Genomic DNA, 20,396 nt, shown 5'->3' on the forward strand with positions numbered 1-20,396 from the left:
CTTTATTTTAATTATAATTTTCTATAAATAGAGAACTAAAAAATGGATAAACAACAATAAAAACTATAAAATATATAAAGAATGTTAAAGTTCAAAGAGAAACTCCAATTTAAAGAAATGACATGTGAACTTCAATTAAAAATGATAAATGTATTAAAAAATTTAACATGTGAGATTTGGGTAGAAAAGCAGAAAACTAATTAATTGTGTCATTCTCATTGCATTCAAATGGGATTGAATTTAGGGAAAGATATTAGTTTTCCACAACACATTGAATTTAAGATTTAAATCCTTATTAAAAGAAGAGGAATGTTTACATTCAATATCTGACAATATTTAATTTTAAAGAAGATTACTTTTATATGGATGGATAGAGAGAGAGAGAGAGAAATTATATACAGGAATGTATATTTGTCATGGGTCCAATAATAATATCTCATCAAATCCAAAGGTAGTTAAGAGGGGTGTATCTAATTCAAACATATTTTATATTTAAAAGACCATAGGGTCCGTGATGGATGATCTTGCTGGATATTAATTGGTAGGGGTTTGTCCTTTTCTTGTGATGAAAAGCAAATACACTACTAGAAAGATAAAAATATATAATTCCTTTAATTATGCGGGATTTATCCTTTTTTTTTCATACGCTGTTTTTAAGAAAATGTCAACTACAGAAACAAAGTAAACTAGCAGAAATCTCATAAAACTAGGTGCGTACAACTGTACAAGACCAGATATGAGTTATTACACACTGCGCGACAAGTTTTGGATATATAGGTCTGATTCCACATGGCAACTTGCACGGTTTGCTTTCTATAATTGTGATATCAAGCTAATTAACATTTGTCACAGTTTTAATGATACAACAATTGAGAAATTAATCTAGAGAAGGAGGAATCATATAATTTTTGGGCCATTCTAAATAATTGGGTGCATGTTTCTCTATAATGAAGGGTGAACTTTCGGTCTTCCAAGCCCCAAAGCCTGGTAAACTCATTGGTATTTCTAGGATTCCTTAAATATTAATGGTTAAAGTTGAAGCATATGCCAACACCATGCTTGATTATTAAAAGATTTAGACCCTAGTAGTGGGGATGAGTCTTTTGTTTTCTCTCTTATTTAATTATTCTTGCTTACTTGTTAGTTTGATTCGGGTTTGATTAAGTTTGACTTGGTTGGGTTGTATAGGTTAATCCATTTAATTTGTATAAGCATAATTTTGGCTAGTCTAATTGGTTTTGAAGTTAGGGTTGTTCAATTGGATTTATATATTCCTTGTGGGAAAGGAACTATAACAAATGTATTAGATCATTATAAGTAATAAAACGGTAAGAAACCATATCATTCTCAAAGATTGGTGGTTAATATAACTAGTTCACAAAGTCAATTACTAACATGAACACATAAATAGGAATTTCAAGTTTATGTGTGATTTGAAGAAAGAGCTAGAATACAAAATTAAAGTTTTTAGACAGCATAATTGTTAGGGAATAAAAAAGGTAATCTAGCAGGATTAATCTAATTTATAATAAAGGGTTTAGATAATTTATATAAAATTTTGAATTTAAATTTCATTGTCACGATTGTACATCAAAAAGGGATAACAAATGTAAACTCAAATTGAGGGTAGCTTACTGCCCCCAGATATAATACATATGAGAAACATCTACAAATTTATTTTTACTTTTACAAACAATACTATCCAAGGGGACTATTGAATAGTTAGCATGAGTTGAAAATGTTGTGTAAAAGGGCATTAATTTACATATGAGAAACATCTACAAATTTATTTCTACAAATTATAAAATTTACGTATAACTACTTAGATAGTTTGGCAGGAGTTGAAAATGTTGTGTAAAAGGGCATTAATTTAAGTGCATCAAAGAATTCATATTTGAAATGGATATGGGTTGACTTTGAGTGCCCTGGACTTTTGCCAAGACACATTACAGTAGAGATCCAAGTGGGTTAGGGTTCATCAAGACCTACACTTGTCCTTTGTTTTCTTGCGTTCAGAATCAAATCAAAGTGAAATACTGTGGGCGAAACTCAACACCAAAGTTGACAAATTTTAAAATTCCAAGCAATAAATGTCAATCGTGTTAATATGCGAGTCGGTTAATATCCACTCCACATTATCATTTATTTTTTCTTCACCTACGCCACCTGCTAATACGTGACAGTTGATACATAAATTATTGGTTTTAATTATCAAGTATTCTTTACCCGTTGTTTTATATATATATATATATATATATATATATATATATATATATATATATATATTAATTTATTGTGGATTCAACATGAAATGTAAATTCCTTAAAAAAAACTCTTTAATCTCAAACTCAAATTTTCTTGATATTCTAGTTATCTTACAAATGGTTTCATCACGTGTTTAAAAACTTTCCAGGCACTTGCACATGACTAGTTAAAAACTTCGGTTGATTTGCGGGAAGGAAGAAAACAGAGACTATTTTTACCATTACGCACGAATTTTATGCTCTAAGTTTAAGCTACGTTTTTTAAACGCTAATATATGAAGCATTTATTTAGGGACCATAATAAACTTGCATATTGAAATATCAGAAATCTACATATTTAATCGATTCATCAATTAATTTATTGTATTTTTATTGCAAAAAATGCATTAATAAAAATACATTTTTATTGCTAATATATTGTATTTTGAGATAAAATACAGGAAGTCATAGGTTTATCAAACTTTAATGTGACAATTGTATACCAAAAACAATATTAAAATGGTTATTAATTGGCACATTAAAAGCCTGAATTTTTTTTGGGTGAATATTAAAAACCTGGATTATACCAACAATATATACTAAAAAACTAGGTAACATTTGGTTTGAGTATTTTTTTTTTCATTTTCAAAGAAAATAAAAAATAAGAGTAAAATTATGTTTGCTTAAAATTTAAAAAATATTTCATATAAAAATATTTTGCTGAAAATAACAAATCAATATTTTCAGTATTATATGAATAAGTAAAAATATGGTGAAATCTTATAGTACTTTTTTTTATACATGTTTTTTAAATGTTGAAAATTTGAAAATGAAAATAAAAAGTGTCACCTAAAAATTTCAATAATCATGTAAAATATATGAGACAAACTTTGACAAATTATTTTATAACTTTCCGTTGAATAATATTTTTTAAAAATTTATCACTGAACTAAAAGTTTTTTTTATATATGTAAATTTTCATATTAATTCAAAATCATTTGTTATTTTATTGATAAGATTCAAATTGATGTAATATAAATATTTAAAAATATACTAAATATGGATTATTTGATTATCTTTTTATTGTTATTAAAGTTTAACAAAATTTAAAACAAACGATATTAATAATATGTAAACATAATTTAACGGTTTGATTAATAAAATTATATTTCATATCAAGTTATAAAAATAATTTAATAATTATCAAATTTATATCAATGTAACTTGATCTCTCATTGATATATATATATATATATATATATATATATATATATATATATATATATATATATATATATATATATAATTTTATTGGAATGAATTGATAGTGTGATTTGTTTTTACCATTATTCAATGGATTACTATCACAGTTTAAATTTAACTTTTGTAATAATTACTTCTAAAAAAAAATCTAGAATGATTTCCAACTTAGTAGCGTATGCAGAAATGAAATTTGTTTAATTTACTCCACTTAATAATTTTTTACACACATTACATTTCATTAATTTAGCTATTAATTTAATAAAACCAATAAGTAGATCAAATATATAAATAATTTGAAAATCATTTAATATTTCCTCAACCATTTTCTTAATGTATATGATACTTTTATCGTATAAGCACATTAAACTTAATGATTCTTCGAGAATTTGATCACGCTATCCATATGTCCCAGGGAGCACCATGGGCAACATCATGAAGTGTTGTTTCTTTTTCCAGTTTTAAAAAATTTCGCATGGGATGACACAAAATGGTACCTCTTTATTGTTTGTATCTTAGAGGAGGATCCCATTTTAATCTCTCGAATAAAAATCTTATCCAAAAAGGACTTCACCGTTTGATTTTTCGGATTAAGGGTACTGGTTACATGAAACGGAGTCAAGACAAGATTTGTAACAATAGGAAAAAATGAAGGTTAAAAGTGGGAGAGAGTAGAATATTTGGTACACTGGAGAGACATACGTCACATGGAGGTGGGTGACGGGGTAATATGACGTACTCTACGTCGGCTCACAAGTCACAACCCATGATTGGAATCAAAAAAGAGAAACTTCATCCTTCATAATAAAACATACAATGAAAAATACTAACAAAATAAACACGCTTTCGCCTCCAACTTGCTCTTCCTTTCCCTTGCTTCTACCTCTAGGATCTACATACTTGTAGGAGCCTAGTAAAATCTATGAACAATAATAAAATAAAAAAATTTTCAATTTGGTACCACTACACTACACTACTTTTTCTAATTGAAAACTAGTAATGGATCCTACAAATTACTTTAGCACACAATTTACCATTGCTATTTAAAATAGGAAGTCCAAGATTTCATACAAAGATTTAAAAAATAAATAAATTGTACTTCCCACCTTTCTCATGCATATGAGTTGAGATTCCATTTTTTTTTTTTTTTGGTACTGAACAACTAATTGAATAACTAGAACTAAATAAAACTACCTTATTGCAATTCGAGTTTTTACTGACAACTAAACAAAAACTGTATCTGATATTTTCTGGTTCTATCAGTTTTCATTAATAAAAATAGAAAAATGAATGTTTGCTGTAAAGCCATTCCAGGTCCGGCACGTGGAAACGGTAAAGCCAGCGTACAATCACCAATGTCGATTTTCATCTTTCTGGATATGCACTAGTACTACTCTTGGAAAAATGTTTTTTATTCACGTTCAAAAAGATAAAAATAAATCTTAGAACATTACTCAAGGAATTATAAAAAAAAAAATCCTATGATAGAGATAATAAAAGAACATAGGAAAATAAGTAACACAATTTTATAATTTTACATATTTTAACAAAATATATATTTTTTTAGTTTTTTAATTAACATTTATGTAAAAATAATAGCATAGAGAGTAAGATGTACTAGTAGTAAATAAAAATGAAAATATTATGACGTAAGAAAGTAAATATAGGAAATTGTAATTGAAGTGAAGTGGCCCCTGTAGGCTGTAGAGATAACAAGTGAAGAAGAAGGGTGGGTCCATAGAAGAGAGAAGAGAGAAGAGAGAAGAGAGAAGAGGAACACGGGTTATACTTAAAATAAAAACACGGTGTTTTGACAGATCCACTGACTTAATAATTAGTCTTGTGTGTCTAACGGGTGTGTCCCCTTTCTCCCATTCTTCACATCATTAGAATGCCGGCTTGGTGGAATAGAAAGTGGAGCAAGAGCAAGGAGGAGGATGAGGAGGATGAGCCACGTGCCGGTTTTCACTTGAATTTTATGAAATCTCCGGTTTCTGTTACATCGTCTAAGAGCAAGAGTAAGACCACGACGCCGACGCCGATGAAGAAGAAGAAGAAGCCCAAGAGCTTCGACGAGAAGGTGGAGGGTGTTCCCTTGCCTCGTCCGGCGCATAGTCACGCCGATCCTCTTGGATCTGTTTCGGTGTCGGGGGGTTCCAGCGTCAGCTCCTCCACCTCCTTCGACGATCATCCAATTTCGTCTCCCAACACCAACCCCAACCCCAACAGGTTCTACCCAATCATTCTCTGCATAAACTGCACTCATTCCTTTTCCTTTCTCTCTCCACTGCCTTTTTCCTTCTTTTCCCTTTTTTCTATCACCGGCTTTGTGCATTGGATTGTTTCTGTTCTTTCTTGTCTGTGACTGAAAAGCTACACTTTATTCCTAGTTTGATTATAAAAATTGTTAATAGATAGCAAGTTACTACCTAGCTCCTCCTCTGCCTAATTTCTGCTTTAGATTTCTTTGTTTTTTTATGAGGGCTTTAAAAATTGTGGTAGATCGTTGCAACTATAAGGTTTTTGGTGTGTCGCATTTATCCACAAATTTCCTGCAATATCAAGGAATCCTGCAGGAAATTACAGACAAATGCGGCTGATGTCGTCACGAAGAGGCCAAATTCCTTGACCTCGCGAATGAAATCATGGTTGTGGACCATTTTTGAAACCTTGTTTTTTAGGAATTGTATTCTAGGGTATGTGACTGTGATACATGGTTGAGATTATAATTTGTAATTCTTTGTGCTGATCGTGTAAGGAACAGAAAGAATATGGAGTGCTTAGGGTGCTTTTCCAATCTGGTGCTGAACTAATCCATGTTATTTGTTTAACATGCAGAGGACATGATGAGGTTAGGGTCAATGTAAGGTCAAAAAGTCCGGGTCCTGGGTCAAGAGGACCTACCAGTCCTACCTCACCGCTTCATCAAAGGTTGAATAATTTGAGCCTTGACTCTCCTACGGGGAGTCAGTGTCATCCATTACCTCTTCCACCTGGCTCTCCAACTAGTCCTTCTTCTGTGCTTTCCAACGCACGAGCAAATGCACATTTGGAAAATGCTACTAGCAATGTGTCCAAGTGGAGAAAAGGAAAGCTTCTAGGACGGGGAACATTTGGGCATGTATATCTGGGATTCAATAGGTAACTATTATCTAACAAACTATGAAGTGCTGTTAAAATCTATTCCTTTGACTTTCAAATCAACAGTTATAGTTCTGCACTGTATCCTGCAAAGTGCATTTCTCACTTTAGAGGAGCCAAATCCTAAGAACTAAATATTGCAGTAGTAATTGTCATTGGAAATAACAAATCTGACATTAAAGAGCAACAATATTTACATAGTTATTTCATCATTATTCTTTCAGATTGTGTATTCGCCTCAATGTCTATATTCTGGACAGATTACTGAAACCATTTCTTTTCCGCTTCCTATGTTTGACAGTGAAAATGGACAAATGTGTGCAATAAAAGAGGTCAAGGTTGTCTCTGATGATCAAACATCAAAAGAGTGCCTCAAACAACTTAACCAGGTCATTCTGACATTTCCTAAGAAGATTTATACATGATGCTCCAACACATAGTACTTTTGCAGCTCTTCTTTGTGCTGTTGCATTGGAGTTTGCTTTAATATGTCCAATTATGATTTTATAGTCCATAATGTTATAACATATTCTCTATTTGATTACAGGAGATAAATTTGCTAAATCAGCTTTCACACCCTAATATTGTTCAATACCATGGGAGTGAACTGGTATGCTAGAATAATACCATTTTAACCATATTTTAACTGTGCACACTCAAAAGAGAAATTGAAGAATTTCCATCATCATGTATATAACTAATATATATCCATGTTTTCAGGTAGAAGAATCACTTTCTGTATATTTGGAATATGTCTCTGGTGGTTCTATCCATAAATTACTTCAGGAGTATGGTTCATTTAAGGAGCCTGTTATTCAAAATTATACCAGACAGATTGTCTCTGGACTTGCCTATCTGCATGGAAGAAATACAGTACACAGGTATTTTGATTATTCCTACGCAATCTTTAACGTGGCATTTAGTCTTATTTATTCTTTCATATTGTCATCGTGGTTTTCTTTTGGCAGGGATATTAAAGGGGCGAACATACTAGTTGATCCTAATGGTGAAATCAAACTGGCAGACTTTGGAATGGCTAAACATGTATGTTCATCTTATCCTGTAAACAACAAATTGCTCCTAGCTCACTTCAGAAGTAAACTATATATATTATTTCATTAGAAAAATAGTTAACATCACACATGATGTAAAATTAGGTGATAGTTGTTACTTAAAAGTATTTCTTTTGCTCATTGTTAAAAGTAGCAATCCTACTGATTCCTAGTAACAGAGAGACATCTCCTCCTCTCGGATGCGGATGCTCTGTCATACTTTGTGCATTCCCAGTCTGTCACATAGAGCTGGAGAGCCGGCACATCACACGTACGACTCTCATGCATGCAGGATGCATTCCTCTCATTCAATCACAATCTCTGTCTCTCTTCAGTGTTTTAAATTTGATTAGATTTTACTGCTACAAAGAAAATGCGACCTAGAGAGCTAAAAAAAATGATTTTGTATTTTGATTGGTTTCTGATGCATTGTCTCTGACATTTTATGCTTCTGAACCAGATAAATTCTTCTGCCTCAATGCTTTCATTCAAAGGAAGTCCATACTGGATGGCACCTGAGGTAAAAAAAATTTTCTTTTCTTCTGCAATATTGAAATTTCTTTTAAAAGTGAGCATATTTTTCTTTCCTCTTCCACTTCTTTCTCACCATAATTACTGGATAATGATATTCTCTTTTTTAGGTTGTAATGAATACAAATGGCTATAGTCTTCCAGTTGATATATGGAGCTTGGGATGCACAATTATTGAAATGGCAACATCAAAACCTCCATGGAATCAGTATGAAGGGGTGAGATATTGGATACTTCAGAACTAGCTTTTACTTGCATAACCCTGTTTGGTGAATATGAATGACTAAAATTGTTTTTATGTTGGATTGAACAGGTAGCTGCCATATTTAAAATTGGGAACAGCAAAGATATGCCTGAAATCCCCGAGCATCTTTCGAACGATGCAAAAAATTTCATCAAGCTATGCTTACAAAGAGACCCATTAGCTCGCCCGACAGCCCATAAGTTACTAGACCACCCCTTCATTCGAGATCAATCGGCAACAAAAGCTGCAAATGTCAGCATAACCAGAGATGCTTTTCCTTGCATGTTTGATGGAAGCCGGACACCGGTATATATTATATATATATATATATATTTATTTATTTATTTTTGAAAAGTCATGTTACTTCTTACATGATAGTTCCTAACATGCTGCAATTGTCCTGAAGTTTGAATGACTCAAGATGTTATAAAGTACTTGATAACATACAAAGATGATGTACACACTGGATATCAATAGACTTTGTTATGATCTATATGCCAAATCACTATGATTCAATGTCAGTATATCATTGACGGCAGAAGAATAGAAAAAACAATGCCAAATCATGCAATTGTTTTTTCAGTTATTTATGTAGATGCATTATGTAGTCCATCTCGTATATATTATTATTAAACTGCAAAGTGAGGTGGTATACAAGAACCATTAGTGGAAATTTGGTGTGATTTGTTTGGTTGTAACTATAGATTAGATAGATGTTACACACAAATACTGTGTTACTGTGAAGAAAATAAAAAAACAGTGAATGTTTGTCACATGTATGAATTGGTTGTCGGTTATGAACCTTCACATAATTAGTCGTCCACGCTCCACATCATTTTTTTTTTGCAAGGCAAAAGAAAATGAACATATAAATTGTTAGCACTGGATTTGTGACACAAGATGTGGCATGGCCTCCAGGCTATGAAATGTGAATATAAAATGATTTACGAGCTACTAGTGGTCCACTTCATTGTTATGTTTCTTTATAATAACTTACAAGATTACATGCATTTCCTTTGGAATTCGATGCTCTAGCTGCTTTTGGTTGTTGTTGGCTTGTTGCAACTTGCAATGTATATCACATGTATCACTTAAAATTCACATAGCAGAAATGCCAGAAAAAGTTAAAGTTGGACAATAAACAAAGAAGGAAGCCACAACCTAGTTTTGAGTAAAAAGGGAAAAATATGAATATACCATTGTAGTGGAGCATATATTATAGAGGGCTTAATGTTGTCAGAATTATGTGGAGTAAGGATTTTTCTGTATAAACTAGTTATGATTTTTAAGTTTCATTTTGGTGTTTTCTGACTTTGTTGTGTCAATTTGTTCAATTTTTGTAAAATTTAAAGCATGATACTAGACATACACCAAGTCCCTTTGGAACTACTTGATCCTGGGATCGAATCCCAACCAGGACACTTTTTCTTGTATGTTAGCCTACCTGCCTTCCTATAACAACAGATCTCAGACCTGTTTCTAACAAAAACAAAATAACGATGACACATTTAATGCACATATTTCTCGCACTGAATGATGTGGTTTCAAAGTTGAACTTTCTAATTAGTTGTTTCTATTGCTAATGTTGAGCTGGAGTTAACTTTTTCATCATTTTTATCTGTTTGCAGCCTGTGTTAGAGTCCCATTCCAACCGAACAAGTATAACTTCTCTTGATGGAGATTTTGCATCAAAGCCAGCTCTTGCAGCACCACGAGCATTAAGGAGTCCTAGGTAAAATATCCTCCTGTTGTTAGTCTCATGAACGAATTGCATCTATGTTATTACTTATTTGGACTCACATCCTTTTGTAATTCTCTTGTTCAGAGATAACACAAGAATGATCACATCTTTACCAGTATCTCCCTCTTCAAGTCCATTGCGACGGTATGGGCCAACGCATCAGAGCTGTTTTTTCTCTCCTCCTCATCCAGCTTACACAATAATGGGACAAAGTAGTTACACTTTGAATGACATATCATCATATCCAATGACATCAAATGCCACGTTTGCTCTTGATCCTTGGCATGAAACATCTCGATACAGAGCCAATACACCACCTGGTGGATCTCCAAGAATGAGACTCATTTGAGTTGAGATTGTAAATAGCTATAGAACTAAAATATTTCCACGTCTCCCCAGCATACCTCGTGGTCTGTGGTTGAACTTCAATCTGGACTCTGAAACACAAACTATCCTAAATATTCTGCGGGTCCATTCTTTATACTTGAGAACCAGATGACGGAAGAAATGATTCTGGCCCTATGCTCTCGGTGCATTGCATTGGGGAGACCATGCTGCTTGTAACAATTTCTTGATTATTGTAAATGCAATGTGCTCACTGTGTTTGTAGTAACAATTATGTTGTATAATGATAGTTCATGGCAGGATAAAAAATAAAAATAAAAAGTAATTTTTATAGCCACTCTTTCCATTTTGAATCAGAAATTCTATTTGAGATTAGATAGGGAAGGGAAATCTATCAGAGCCGGCCTAGTAGCGAGGGGTTAGAATAGTTTGTACAAGATTTCGTTACCATTTTTTGTATACCAAAAGAAAGATACTGTACAGGAGCGTGAACAATTGGCTAAATTGCATAATGGAGTCATAAGTGTTTGGTTCACTTTCATATGAAACTTGAGGTAGAAGTTGCTTGGGTTGGCTCACATTGAGAGAAAAAAAAAACTTCCACTAACCTTTTTGAGCTTGATTTTGTTTCATGTAACTAATGTTCTCTAATGTCATTATATTTGGTTTAATATGAAAAATCTCTCCGAAATAGAAAAGTTGATCATGCCTCTTAAGGTCATATCCCTCGGATTTTTTTTTTCTCTTTTGCATCACGGTAGTTGTTGACTAAGTGTCAGAGATAGAACTTTTTTTTCGATCATGTTATAATTAGATTTTTTTTAATTTTATTATAGTTAAGCTTATCTAGTGTTACTTCTGCCATCAGTTCAATGTAAGTATGATGTATCCAATTACCAAAGTATGTGAAAGGAAAGAGGGTTTCAATAAAACCTTTACCATTAAGAATATTTTAGGAGGAAAAAAAACATTATTTTGGATCTTGCTAATGAGTGTACTAATGACATTAGTGAAAGAATCAATGAATAAAAAATTATTAAAAAGATAGTAATTGATAATATAATTAAAAATATAGGTATTTTGAAGAGAAGTTAGGTTTAATTAGAAGTATATATAATCATCTTGCTTAATTTTATTATAATTATATTTAATATACTGCTGAATATTTAAAAATTGATAATTTATCTATGTATATGTATTTTACAAAGCCTTCCAAAAAAAATATGTATTTTACAAAAACACTAAATTTTTTTGGTAAGTTAAAAAAATATAAATATCAAAAGTATATAACTTTTAAATAATTCGGTGTAAGGTAGGGGTTTAAAGTAGTAGAGATAATGTCTGCTTCTTATTTCTGTTTTTTGGGTTTTTAGAAAATAGTGTGATTTTAATTTCAGTGATGCTTGTTGGTGAAGCAAATGCACAATAGTGGTTTTCTGAATCAGAAAGAGATACTCGGAAAAAGAAACTGCATCGCTCACGCACGCGTTAACATTACCACGTTCTTAGTTACAGCACTTCTGCTATCCTTTCGTCTTCAATTTCCCTTTGGATTTCATTCATTAGGTAATACACAAATGACAAATCTCTCTATATTTAATTTTAATAATAATTTTTTTTTCTTAATGAAATGAAACCAATTTATATTCTGATTCTAATTATTACTATTATTTTGTGGTTTTTTTTTTTTTTACGTGTGTGATTGATTCAGGTGAGTACGTACGATTACGATGGATTCGAGTTCGGAGCATCAAGAATTCGATTATTTGTTTAAGTTGTTGATGATTGGAGACTCTGGGGTTGGCAAGAGTAGTCTTCTTCTCAGTTTCACCTCCGATGCTTTTGAAGATCTCTCCCCCACTATTGGTCCTTTTCTCCTTTGATTTGTATATTAAGATAGATATTTATGCACCTTTGTCTCTTATTTGATTTGATCATGCCTCCCGCAGGTGTTGATTTTAAGGTCAAATATGTGACGATGGGGGGTAAAAAGCTGAAGCTTGCAATTTGGGATACTGGTATTCACTTTGTTGTTATTCCTTGCTTGATAACTTTGCCTATTATGGATACTGCTGAATGGTAGATATGACTGGCAGTCATGGAGGATTTTTACATTGTTATGGCGGTGGCAGCCAATACTAGATGTGATTGATTGTGCTTATTTTTTTCGATAATGCAGCTGGCCAGGAGAGGTTCAGAACACTGACGAATTCTTATTACCGAGGGGCACAAGGAATCATCATGGGCGAGTTTCTGTTCTCCATTTTTTGACTTGCCATCTTCCCCAATTGTACATTTATTGGATTAGGTGAAATGCCTTGAATGACAACCTGGACTAGAATGATATAATAATACAATTTAGTGTTCACGGATTTTTATTAAGCAGGCACTGCTTATGATGAATTCCTGTAAATTGAAATCTTTCCCCCTTGTTTCAGTTAAAGAACAGTAAGAAGTATGATTTTTAGTGTCTACACTATGAAATAACATATGTTTATGCATCACCATAATGGCCTTCTTTGGCATTTTTACTTGCTTTGAAATAAAACTTGAAATCAATACTCATTTACTTAAATTTGGATTTTAGCATTTCTTTTAAGGACAGATGTAAGCCATTTGGCTTTCTTTTAAAACTAAACATATTACCTTACTCGGGGGTAATCTAATTTGTTCCGCTATTTGCATTGAGCTAGTTGGTTCCTTGCTGAGAGGAGTTAACAGAAAAACTTTCCCATGCTAGGTTATGGAATTGTATGCTTATTCCATCCATCATTAAAGCTTTTTCAATGCCTTGCTTAATCAAAGCATGTGGTTACTTGCACTTTAATCTTATCTTAGTTCTTTTAGACTAATTCGCTGACCTCTTCTGTGAAACATGTGGTGACCTGATGATTCTGATTCCTAGCATACTGTATCTATATCTACTCTAATCAAATTCAATTTTTATTGATTTATTGTGAGAGTTGAATATCTTTGATGTTGCTTGGGAAAATTTTGCTTTGAGAGCTGGTATGAATATTAGTGAGTAATCCTGGATTCGGTTGGTTTGTTAGTGAATTGCTCTGCATCAAGTTGATCTGTAGTAATCCAAACTGGAATTTTCTTTCTCTTATTGGTTGGATTCACCACAAAATGGCTGCAATATCTGTATTAGATGCACTGTGTTTAATGGTCCTTGGAAACCAGGAGGTGGCCCTTCCAAGTTAATGTAGTGGTGAAATTTGACTTTGGATTAACTGCTAATTTTGTTCCTCTAACTGATGCAGTTTATGATGTAACCCGGCGAGATACATTTACAAATCTTTCTGAAATATGGGCAAAGGAAATAGACCTTTATTCAACTAATCAAGATTGCATCAAGATGCTTGTTGGAAACAAAGTAGACAAGGTATCTTTGTTTAAGAAGTTTACAATCATATGCTCCCCATTATATAGTGTAGGATGACTGTGCTTGAGTTGTTCAAAATCGATATGATTCCAGCATAAGTTTCTTCCTTCTTGAGACCTTGGATTCCTAATCAATTCAAATATTTAGGAAATTTTTACACAGAAAATACTACAAAATATCTTTTAACCAATTTATGTTTCATCTATAAAATATCTTTGAACCAAATTTTGTTCCTTTTTCATTTTAGAGGTTTGCTGCAAGGGTTGGGGTGACATCCTTTGCTGTTGTGTTCTGTTTATTGGAGTCATGGTGTTTTATGATGGGTTGTTAATACTGAGTTTTAATCAAAATATTCCTCCCTTCTATCTGTTATTGAACATAGTTTTTTTTTTTCTTGTCTTCCATTAGGGTGTCAGCATGTCTTTGTAGAGAAGTTTCTATTGCAGATTTACAAAGGGATTTGAGAGCTCTTTTGATCTAAGGCACTTGTCTTTTGTTTCATTTGTCTGTTTTTGCTTCTGGTTCTTCTAGCATGTTTGGTTATCTTCCTTAAATTAATGATTAAAAAAAAGACTATTGGATATCATTAGAGGAAAGAATATTGAAATCTAACATAAAGAAGATAAGGAGGCAGGTTTGATTGCCTGCTTTTAGATGGTATTTACAGAAATACAGATCCGAAATTTCATGGACTCCATTTTGGTGGCTCAGCTATACAATTCTAGCTTCAACAATACCAAGTGTCTAGTCAGCTACATGTCCCATTTGTTTCTTGTTCTATCTTCTGCATCATATCGTAGCATGTTACTGAATTATTTTTTCTTGCATTCCATTGGGGCTTCGACATGCATAATGATGATATTTGTTTTTCAGGAGGGTGATAGAGTTGTGACAAAGAAAGAGGGAATAGACTTTGCCAGGGAATATGGTTGCCTATTTATTGAATGCAGTGCTAAAACTCGAGTTAACGTTCAGCAATGCTTCGAAGAGCTTGTTTTGAAGGTATGTTAAGCAACACATACCCATTTCCTAACACTTGGGCAGTAATTGGTGTGCTGCATACAATTCATTATGCATGTAATAAGGTTACTATCATAGTGATATTTAAAAGGCTGTGGTAATTTTTTTTTTCCATACTCTTTGTGTGTGTGTGGTTTGAAACATGAAAATGTTTGATTTAGAAAATTAGCCTCTGCAGTCACATGAAAGGAGCTTTTTCACAAGTTAAATGGTTGACGATATTTAAGATATAATAGACAGAAGTTGAGAACTAGAGAAAATTTAGTTTAGGGGGCACATTGAAATGGATTGCATTTTTTGAATTGTGATAACCAATAGCTGATGATGACCATGGTATTGCTTTTTTTTTTTTTTTCCTTGGGTCTGTGCAGATTTTGGATACACCTAGCCTCATAGCCGAGGGCTCAAAGGGTGTTAAAAAGAACATTTTTAAGGAGAGGCCACCCCAGTCTGATGCATCCACAAGTAGTTGTTGCTGATTTGAAGAAAAGCTATTTCACTCAACAACCTGGATTTTAAGAATTGGATCTCCTAGAGAAGGGAGCTTCATCCATTTTCTGAACCTGAAAATATTTTGCTGGTTGTTTAGCATCAGAGAAAGCCATTTTATATTTTATTTTCAGGTTCCTGTTTTGGCTTGAGTATTACATGTAACATAATGTTGATGGTTGGTTGTCTAATTTCTTTTACCTTTTGGGTTTCTTGTTTGTCCGAGTTACATTTAATTTTGTATGTAGACGTTCATTTTTTTTTTTTTAAATCGTGGATAGTTGGATACCATTTGATATAATGGTATAAAAAAAATTGACTGCTAAAGGGATCGAATTTAAAAATTAACTAATTCAAGCAATTTATTCTCCAAATGCTTTTCACTAATAATTTTCTCAAATAAAACGAGTAAAATTTGATTTTAATTGCAAGTTTAATAATAAATGGATTGGTGAATATTTGGTAATTTAAATATTAATATTTTTTAAAATACTTACAAATAAATCTCAATTAGATATATTATTTGACTTGGATTTAGCCCTCCCGTGAAATACTTATGGAAATGGACCATTTTAGTACTACACCAGAAACTGCCCAAGTAACAACAACAATAATAAATAACAAAATTAAGAAGTATCTCGCATAAATTTTATAAATCTATAAATATTAAAAACTATAAATAATTTTTTTTACTAATAATCAATAGAAATTTAGAATAAAACATGTTCGTTTAAAAAAAAATGCATTTAAAAATTTGTGAAAATAAATTAAATCATTAAATTGTATTTACAAATATTTCATGATACTTAACATTTATTGAATATAAAATAAGTATTATTTGGAATAATTAAAGACAATAAAAAGTCTCTTTTAAAGTTTTAATTAATTAAATAATTGACTAAAGAAAATATATTGATTAAGTTTGATAATAGTAATAACAACAATAACAGATCATAACAGTAGTTGTTTTTGTCAGTTAATTTATAATAACTTAAAATTGGAAAAATAATAATAATAATTTATGATTATTTTTTTAAAGAAAATGAGCAATTTAATTAAAAAAAATCACAAGATGAAAGACGTAGTTATATATATATATATATAATTTGGGAATCTAATAAAAAATATAAATAGTTCAGAGACATACTGATTAATTTAACTACTTTATAAAATACTAAATGTAATTTGTTTCTATTTTTGGTGAAGAAATAAAAAAAAACAAAGAATTGCATGTTGTATTTTACAAGGTTAGTGGGATTTTAGATATATTTCAATTATAAATAAATGCAATTGTTTGTTAACCAGTGAATATTTGATAAGGAGGTCCAAAATATCTCATCTAAATCTAACACATCCCTTACAAAACACATGAGAATGTGAGGTAGCTGAACTCTGAACTGAAATCCTCAGCAGTTAGTTCAGTTATGGTTGCAGAGATTCCTTTCAAACACAAAAGAACCTCAGATTTTGGTTCCTAATTGACAACCATGGCGGGTGCGTGCAGAGCACCCATTTGCCATCTTCCTCCGCAGAAGCCCAAAACCAGAATCCAGAATTCTCACAGCAGAAGAGCTCAACTTCCAAATAGGCGTTTGTTCCTCTTCTCTCTGCCTCTCTCTAGTTTCCTTCTCCTTCCTGTTCCAAGCTTTGGTGATGGTAACAATGCAATCATTATTGATAAACTTCAAAGTGGGCCATCTTCATTTGCTGCCACAATGTATGACCCAGTAAGTGCGGCTGAAAGAGAAGCAAGTGCTTTGGTTTCAGAGAGAGTGTCTCAGGCAGTGGAGTTGCTGGAGAAAGGGAGGGAATTGCAGACTCAGGGTGACTTTAGTGGTGCTCTTGATTACTTTTCTAAGGTGATGATGTGCACTTATTTAGATATCTTATATTTCAGTAAACTTCCAAACTAGCCTTAACATTATATGGGTTAGGCCTTTTAGTTTTCAAGATTTTAAAAACTCTCCACTAATTTAACAAGTAATTTATTTTAGTCTTTTTTTAAAACTTTATTTTGCATTATCATTTTACACACTCAAAAATGTAAATGACATTTTTGAAAGATAGGAGCTAATATAGGGTTTCTAAAATTTTAAGGACTAAAATGACTAACTAGTATAATATTGATTATTAATCTGGGAGATTACTCCATTTAGGCTGTTACTTTTGAGTTTCAGAGTAGTGTAGGGATCTTAAGCTTTAATTTCCATGTAACTTTTGCTTACTAAAATTTGGTAATGGATTATTACGGGATTGGAAGCAGGGTAACACTCCATTCAATCTCAATATTGTGACGTACTTATAAGTTATAATAGATTGATTATCATGCAAAATTCATGCCAAGAATTGGGAACTTTAGTTTGAAACAAATGTAATATTGCTAAGTTAATGTGAGGTTTGATGTGCCTTCTTCCATCACCTACTAAAACTCAGTTAAGAACCTCAATGACAACCCCAGATTGGTCTTTAGTTCAGGACCTCATTATCAAACATCCTGTGAGAAATAATCGCCCAGTCCACTAACATTGGACCCCTATTCCTTAAAATTCCAAAAGCAAGAGCAGGACTTAAATCTTCACCATATTACTCTCATTAACTGTTAGGTCAGCCACTTTCCTTGTCTTAGCTAGGTCTATGAGAATTTTAAAGTCATTATAGGAGTTCAGTTTCCATCAGAAGTTATCAGATCTGCAATACTTTCCGGTGTGTGACCTTTTGAGGTATTGGTAGTAGAGGTATATATAGTGGGTACATTTTGATACACTGCTAATAATTACATAGTTCTTGGAGAGGTAACTAGTACCAGTGTCATTTTATAGTAGATAGTACTATCTAATATAACAAGATGTAGGAAGTTCAAAAGAAAGAAAGTGAAGACACCCCCTTCCTTCTAACTGAAGAGCCTAACAACCCCATTCTGAGCCAAGAGTGTGTAACGCCTAGACCTAACACCCCAACCCAACTAGCTTGTCATTCAAATCAAGCTCGCACACCCAATGCCTCTGGTGAATGTTCAATTACATTACATCTAACAATAACAACACCTTGTGGTTGACCTTGAGGTCCTCATTCCATGCCTGCGTCATGAATGCACAGTTCACTAAATGCAAGCAATGGTTTCCATCCTTTTTTTGCCTCTGGTTCTCCCGACTTTTACATGAACCCAATGCATGCTTGTCTACAGATTTTTAGAGAACTGGAGGGAACCAATTTGCAAAATTACCTCGAATTGGTATCGCAGTTCGTTGGGATGAGGAGCAAATTATGCTTCCATGGTTTTCACTCATCAACCTTGCAGCTTCCTTCAGCTAATTTATATTTGTTAACTCAACCTTAGCTATTTCAGCTTATAAGGGGGGAAAAGCTGAGCTATTTCATGGCAACTAATGTCACATTCCAATTGTCAATGAGTTTATTCTCATATTCCGTGGTTTAATCATCTGACTGATGCTGTAATGGGGTACATATGCCTACCTGTCTTTTCAGGTTATTGAAAGCTACAAAGACTTAGCATTCTCAGAATATGCAAGGGTAGGAAGAGCATTGGCCCTATATGAAGTTGGTGACAGAGAAGAAGCAATTGCAGAGATGGAAGACGTTTCAATATCTCTAAAAGGGTATCCAGGTATATTCATAGAATTCTTGCACTCCATGATCATGCTGCAAAAGGAAAACTTTCACTTTTATCTAATTCTACATTTTTTCACCCAAGCAGAAATACATGCAGCTCTTGCAGCAGCCTTATATGCAGATAAGCACGCCACTTTGCTTGCTGAAAACCAGTTTGCCATTGCAACTCTTCTTGATCCCCATTTTACAGACCTTTCATATGTCAGAGACACAAAGCACTGGCCTCCAAGTTTGATCAGTTCTCTGCAGCACTTCATCACACTATCTTAAGACCTCACAGGATATTTATACGTTTTGTTTATCCCATACTAAGCAGTGCTAGCTATATGACGACTTCGTAAGTTTATGACTTCAAATATTTAACTTTGTTTATTTGTTCAAGTTTTTCAATTTTAACTCTTTTGGTTATGAAATGTAAATTAACAGCGATATAAATTCTCTCTCTTTGTCTTTCAATGTTTTGCACAGGAAGGTATCTCTCAAAATTTGTGACAATGTTTCCTATTCAGAAGCTAGATTGCTCAACTCTAACACTAAATTGTTGTAATATTGAAATAAGCTTTCAATCGAAAATTTTGTGCTTGTATGAATTCTAAGCCATTCAGGGAGTGTTAATAAGGTATCATCTCCTTTTTTCCCCCTTTTTCGCTGCCAACTGACCTTGAAACGTGATTGAAATGAACATCAATGATAAACCCTTCCACCTTTTTCTTATGTTATATAACTTTTTCTGATGTTGAATAAGCCATGGTATTTGTCCTCTTGGCTTCTTCCCTAATTAATGTCTACTCACATTAAGAAAACTGCCTTAAGGGTACAGATCATCCCGTTCTAGTAATTATAGTTAGGTTTATTGTCTGCATGAAATTCTTTATATTATCATCTAATGATAAGTCAGAGACATTATTTCAAATGTTAGATATAATGATTCTGATTTATCAAATTTATTTGCTTATAAAAAAATTTCAAATTTATTTAATATAAAAGGCTTGATACTAAATCAAAATAGATCCAATAGAACATTGTTAACTCTGCATAATGTAGGACAAGGGCATAAAAGCAAAAAGTAGAATCCGCCCAATAATTTTGACTTGAATGTTTATATGTTGAACTAGATATTGACGTAATAAATTATTCATCCCAACAAAAAGTTGATTAGTTAAGTTGGTCTTTCTCTCATGTTGTTGGGTTTAGCTCTCTTCCCTTCTCAAGCAGAGAAAGGCCTAATATTAGAATTTCATCGTGTACCTCGCACACCAAGGGTCAGATTGGGGCATAATAGAAAAGATCATTCTAGTGAGAATAGCAGCTT

At 32.6% G+C, this 20,396-nt stretch overlaps 3 protein-coding genes across 5 annotated transcripts; all 3 read left to right on the forward strand.

Moving 5' to 3' along the window:
• Positions 1-5,265: 5,265 nt before the first annotated feature.
• LOC100787064 (mitogen-activated protein kinase kinase kinase 3) lies at positions 5,266-10,894 on the forward strand. Of its 2 annotated transcripts, XM_003525075.5 has the most exons (11): positions 5,266-5,732; positions 6,342-6,644; positions 6,946-7,033; positions 7,192-7,254; positions 7,365-7,525; positions 7,613-7,688; positions 8,157-8,216; positions 8,338-8,445; positions 8,541-8,777; positions 10,100-10,203; positions 10,297-10,894. In XM_003525075.5, the coding sequence occupies exons 1-11, from the start codon at positions 5,395-5,397 to the stop codon at positions 10,559-10,561; spliced, it is 1,803 nt and encodes a 600-aa protein (XP_003525123.1). In that variant the 5' UTR covers positions 5,266-5,394; the 3' UTR covers positions 10,562-10,894. The 2 variants fall into 2 exon arrangements, with proteins under 2 accessions (XP_003525123.1, XP_040871522.1); XM_041015588.1 differs by having other exon boundaries at positions 5,273-5,732; positions 7,365-7,688.
• A 1,041-nt stretch (positions 10,895-11,935) lies between these two features.
• On the forward strand, positions 11,936-15,721 carry LOC100787603 (ras-related protein RABC1-like). The gene is given in 7 exon segments (NM_001255552.2): positions 11,936-12,123; positions 12,269-12,423; positions 12,507-12,575; positions 12,737-12,802; positions 13,824-13,945; positions 14,819-14,947; positions 15,337-15,721. Coding segments are annotated over 6 exon segments (630 nt in total). The 5' UTR covers positions 11,936-12,123; positions 12,269-12,287; the 3' UTR covers positions 15,445-15,721.
• A 1,039-nt stretch (positions 15,722-16,760) lies between these two features.
• Positions 16,761-19,803, forward strand: LOC100500132 (uncharacterized). 2 transcript variants are annotated; one of them, XR_414142.3, is made up of 4 exons: positions 16,766-17,313; positions 18,941-19,079; positions 19,170-19,421; positions 19,553-19,803. XR_414142.3 is itself a non-coding variant. In NM_001250345.2 (3 exons), exons 1-3 carry the CDS (start codon positions 16,942-16,944, stop codon positions 19,352-19,354), a joined length of 696 nt encoding a protein of 231 aa, NP_001237274.1. In that variant the 5' UTR covers positions 16,761-16,941; the 3' UTR covers positions 19,355-19,549. The 2 variants fall into 2 exon arrangements, 1 of the variants encoding a protein (NP_001237274.1); NM_001250345.2 differs by lacking the exon at positions 19,553-19,803 and having other exon boundaries at positions 16,761-17,313; positions 19,170-19,549.
• Positions 19,804-20,396: the final 593 nt, after the last annotated feature.

Source organism: Glycine max, chromosome 5 (assembly GCF_000004515.6).
Source record: "Glycine max cultivar Williams 82 chromosome 5, Glycine_max_v4.0, whole genome shotgun sequence".
NCBI classification, from domain to species: domain Eukaryota; kingdom Viridiplantae; phylum Streptophyta; class Magnoliopsida; order Fabales; family Fabaceae; genus Glycine; species Glycine max.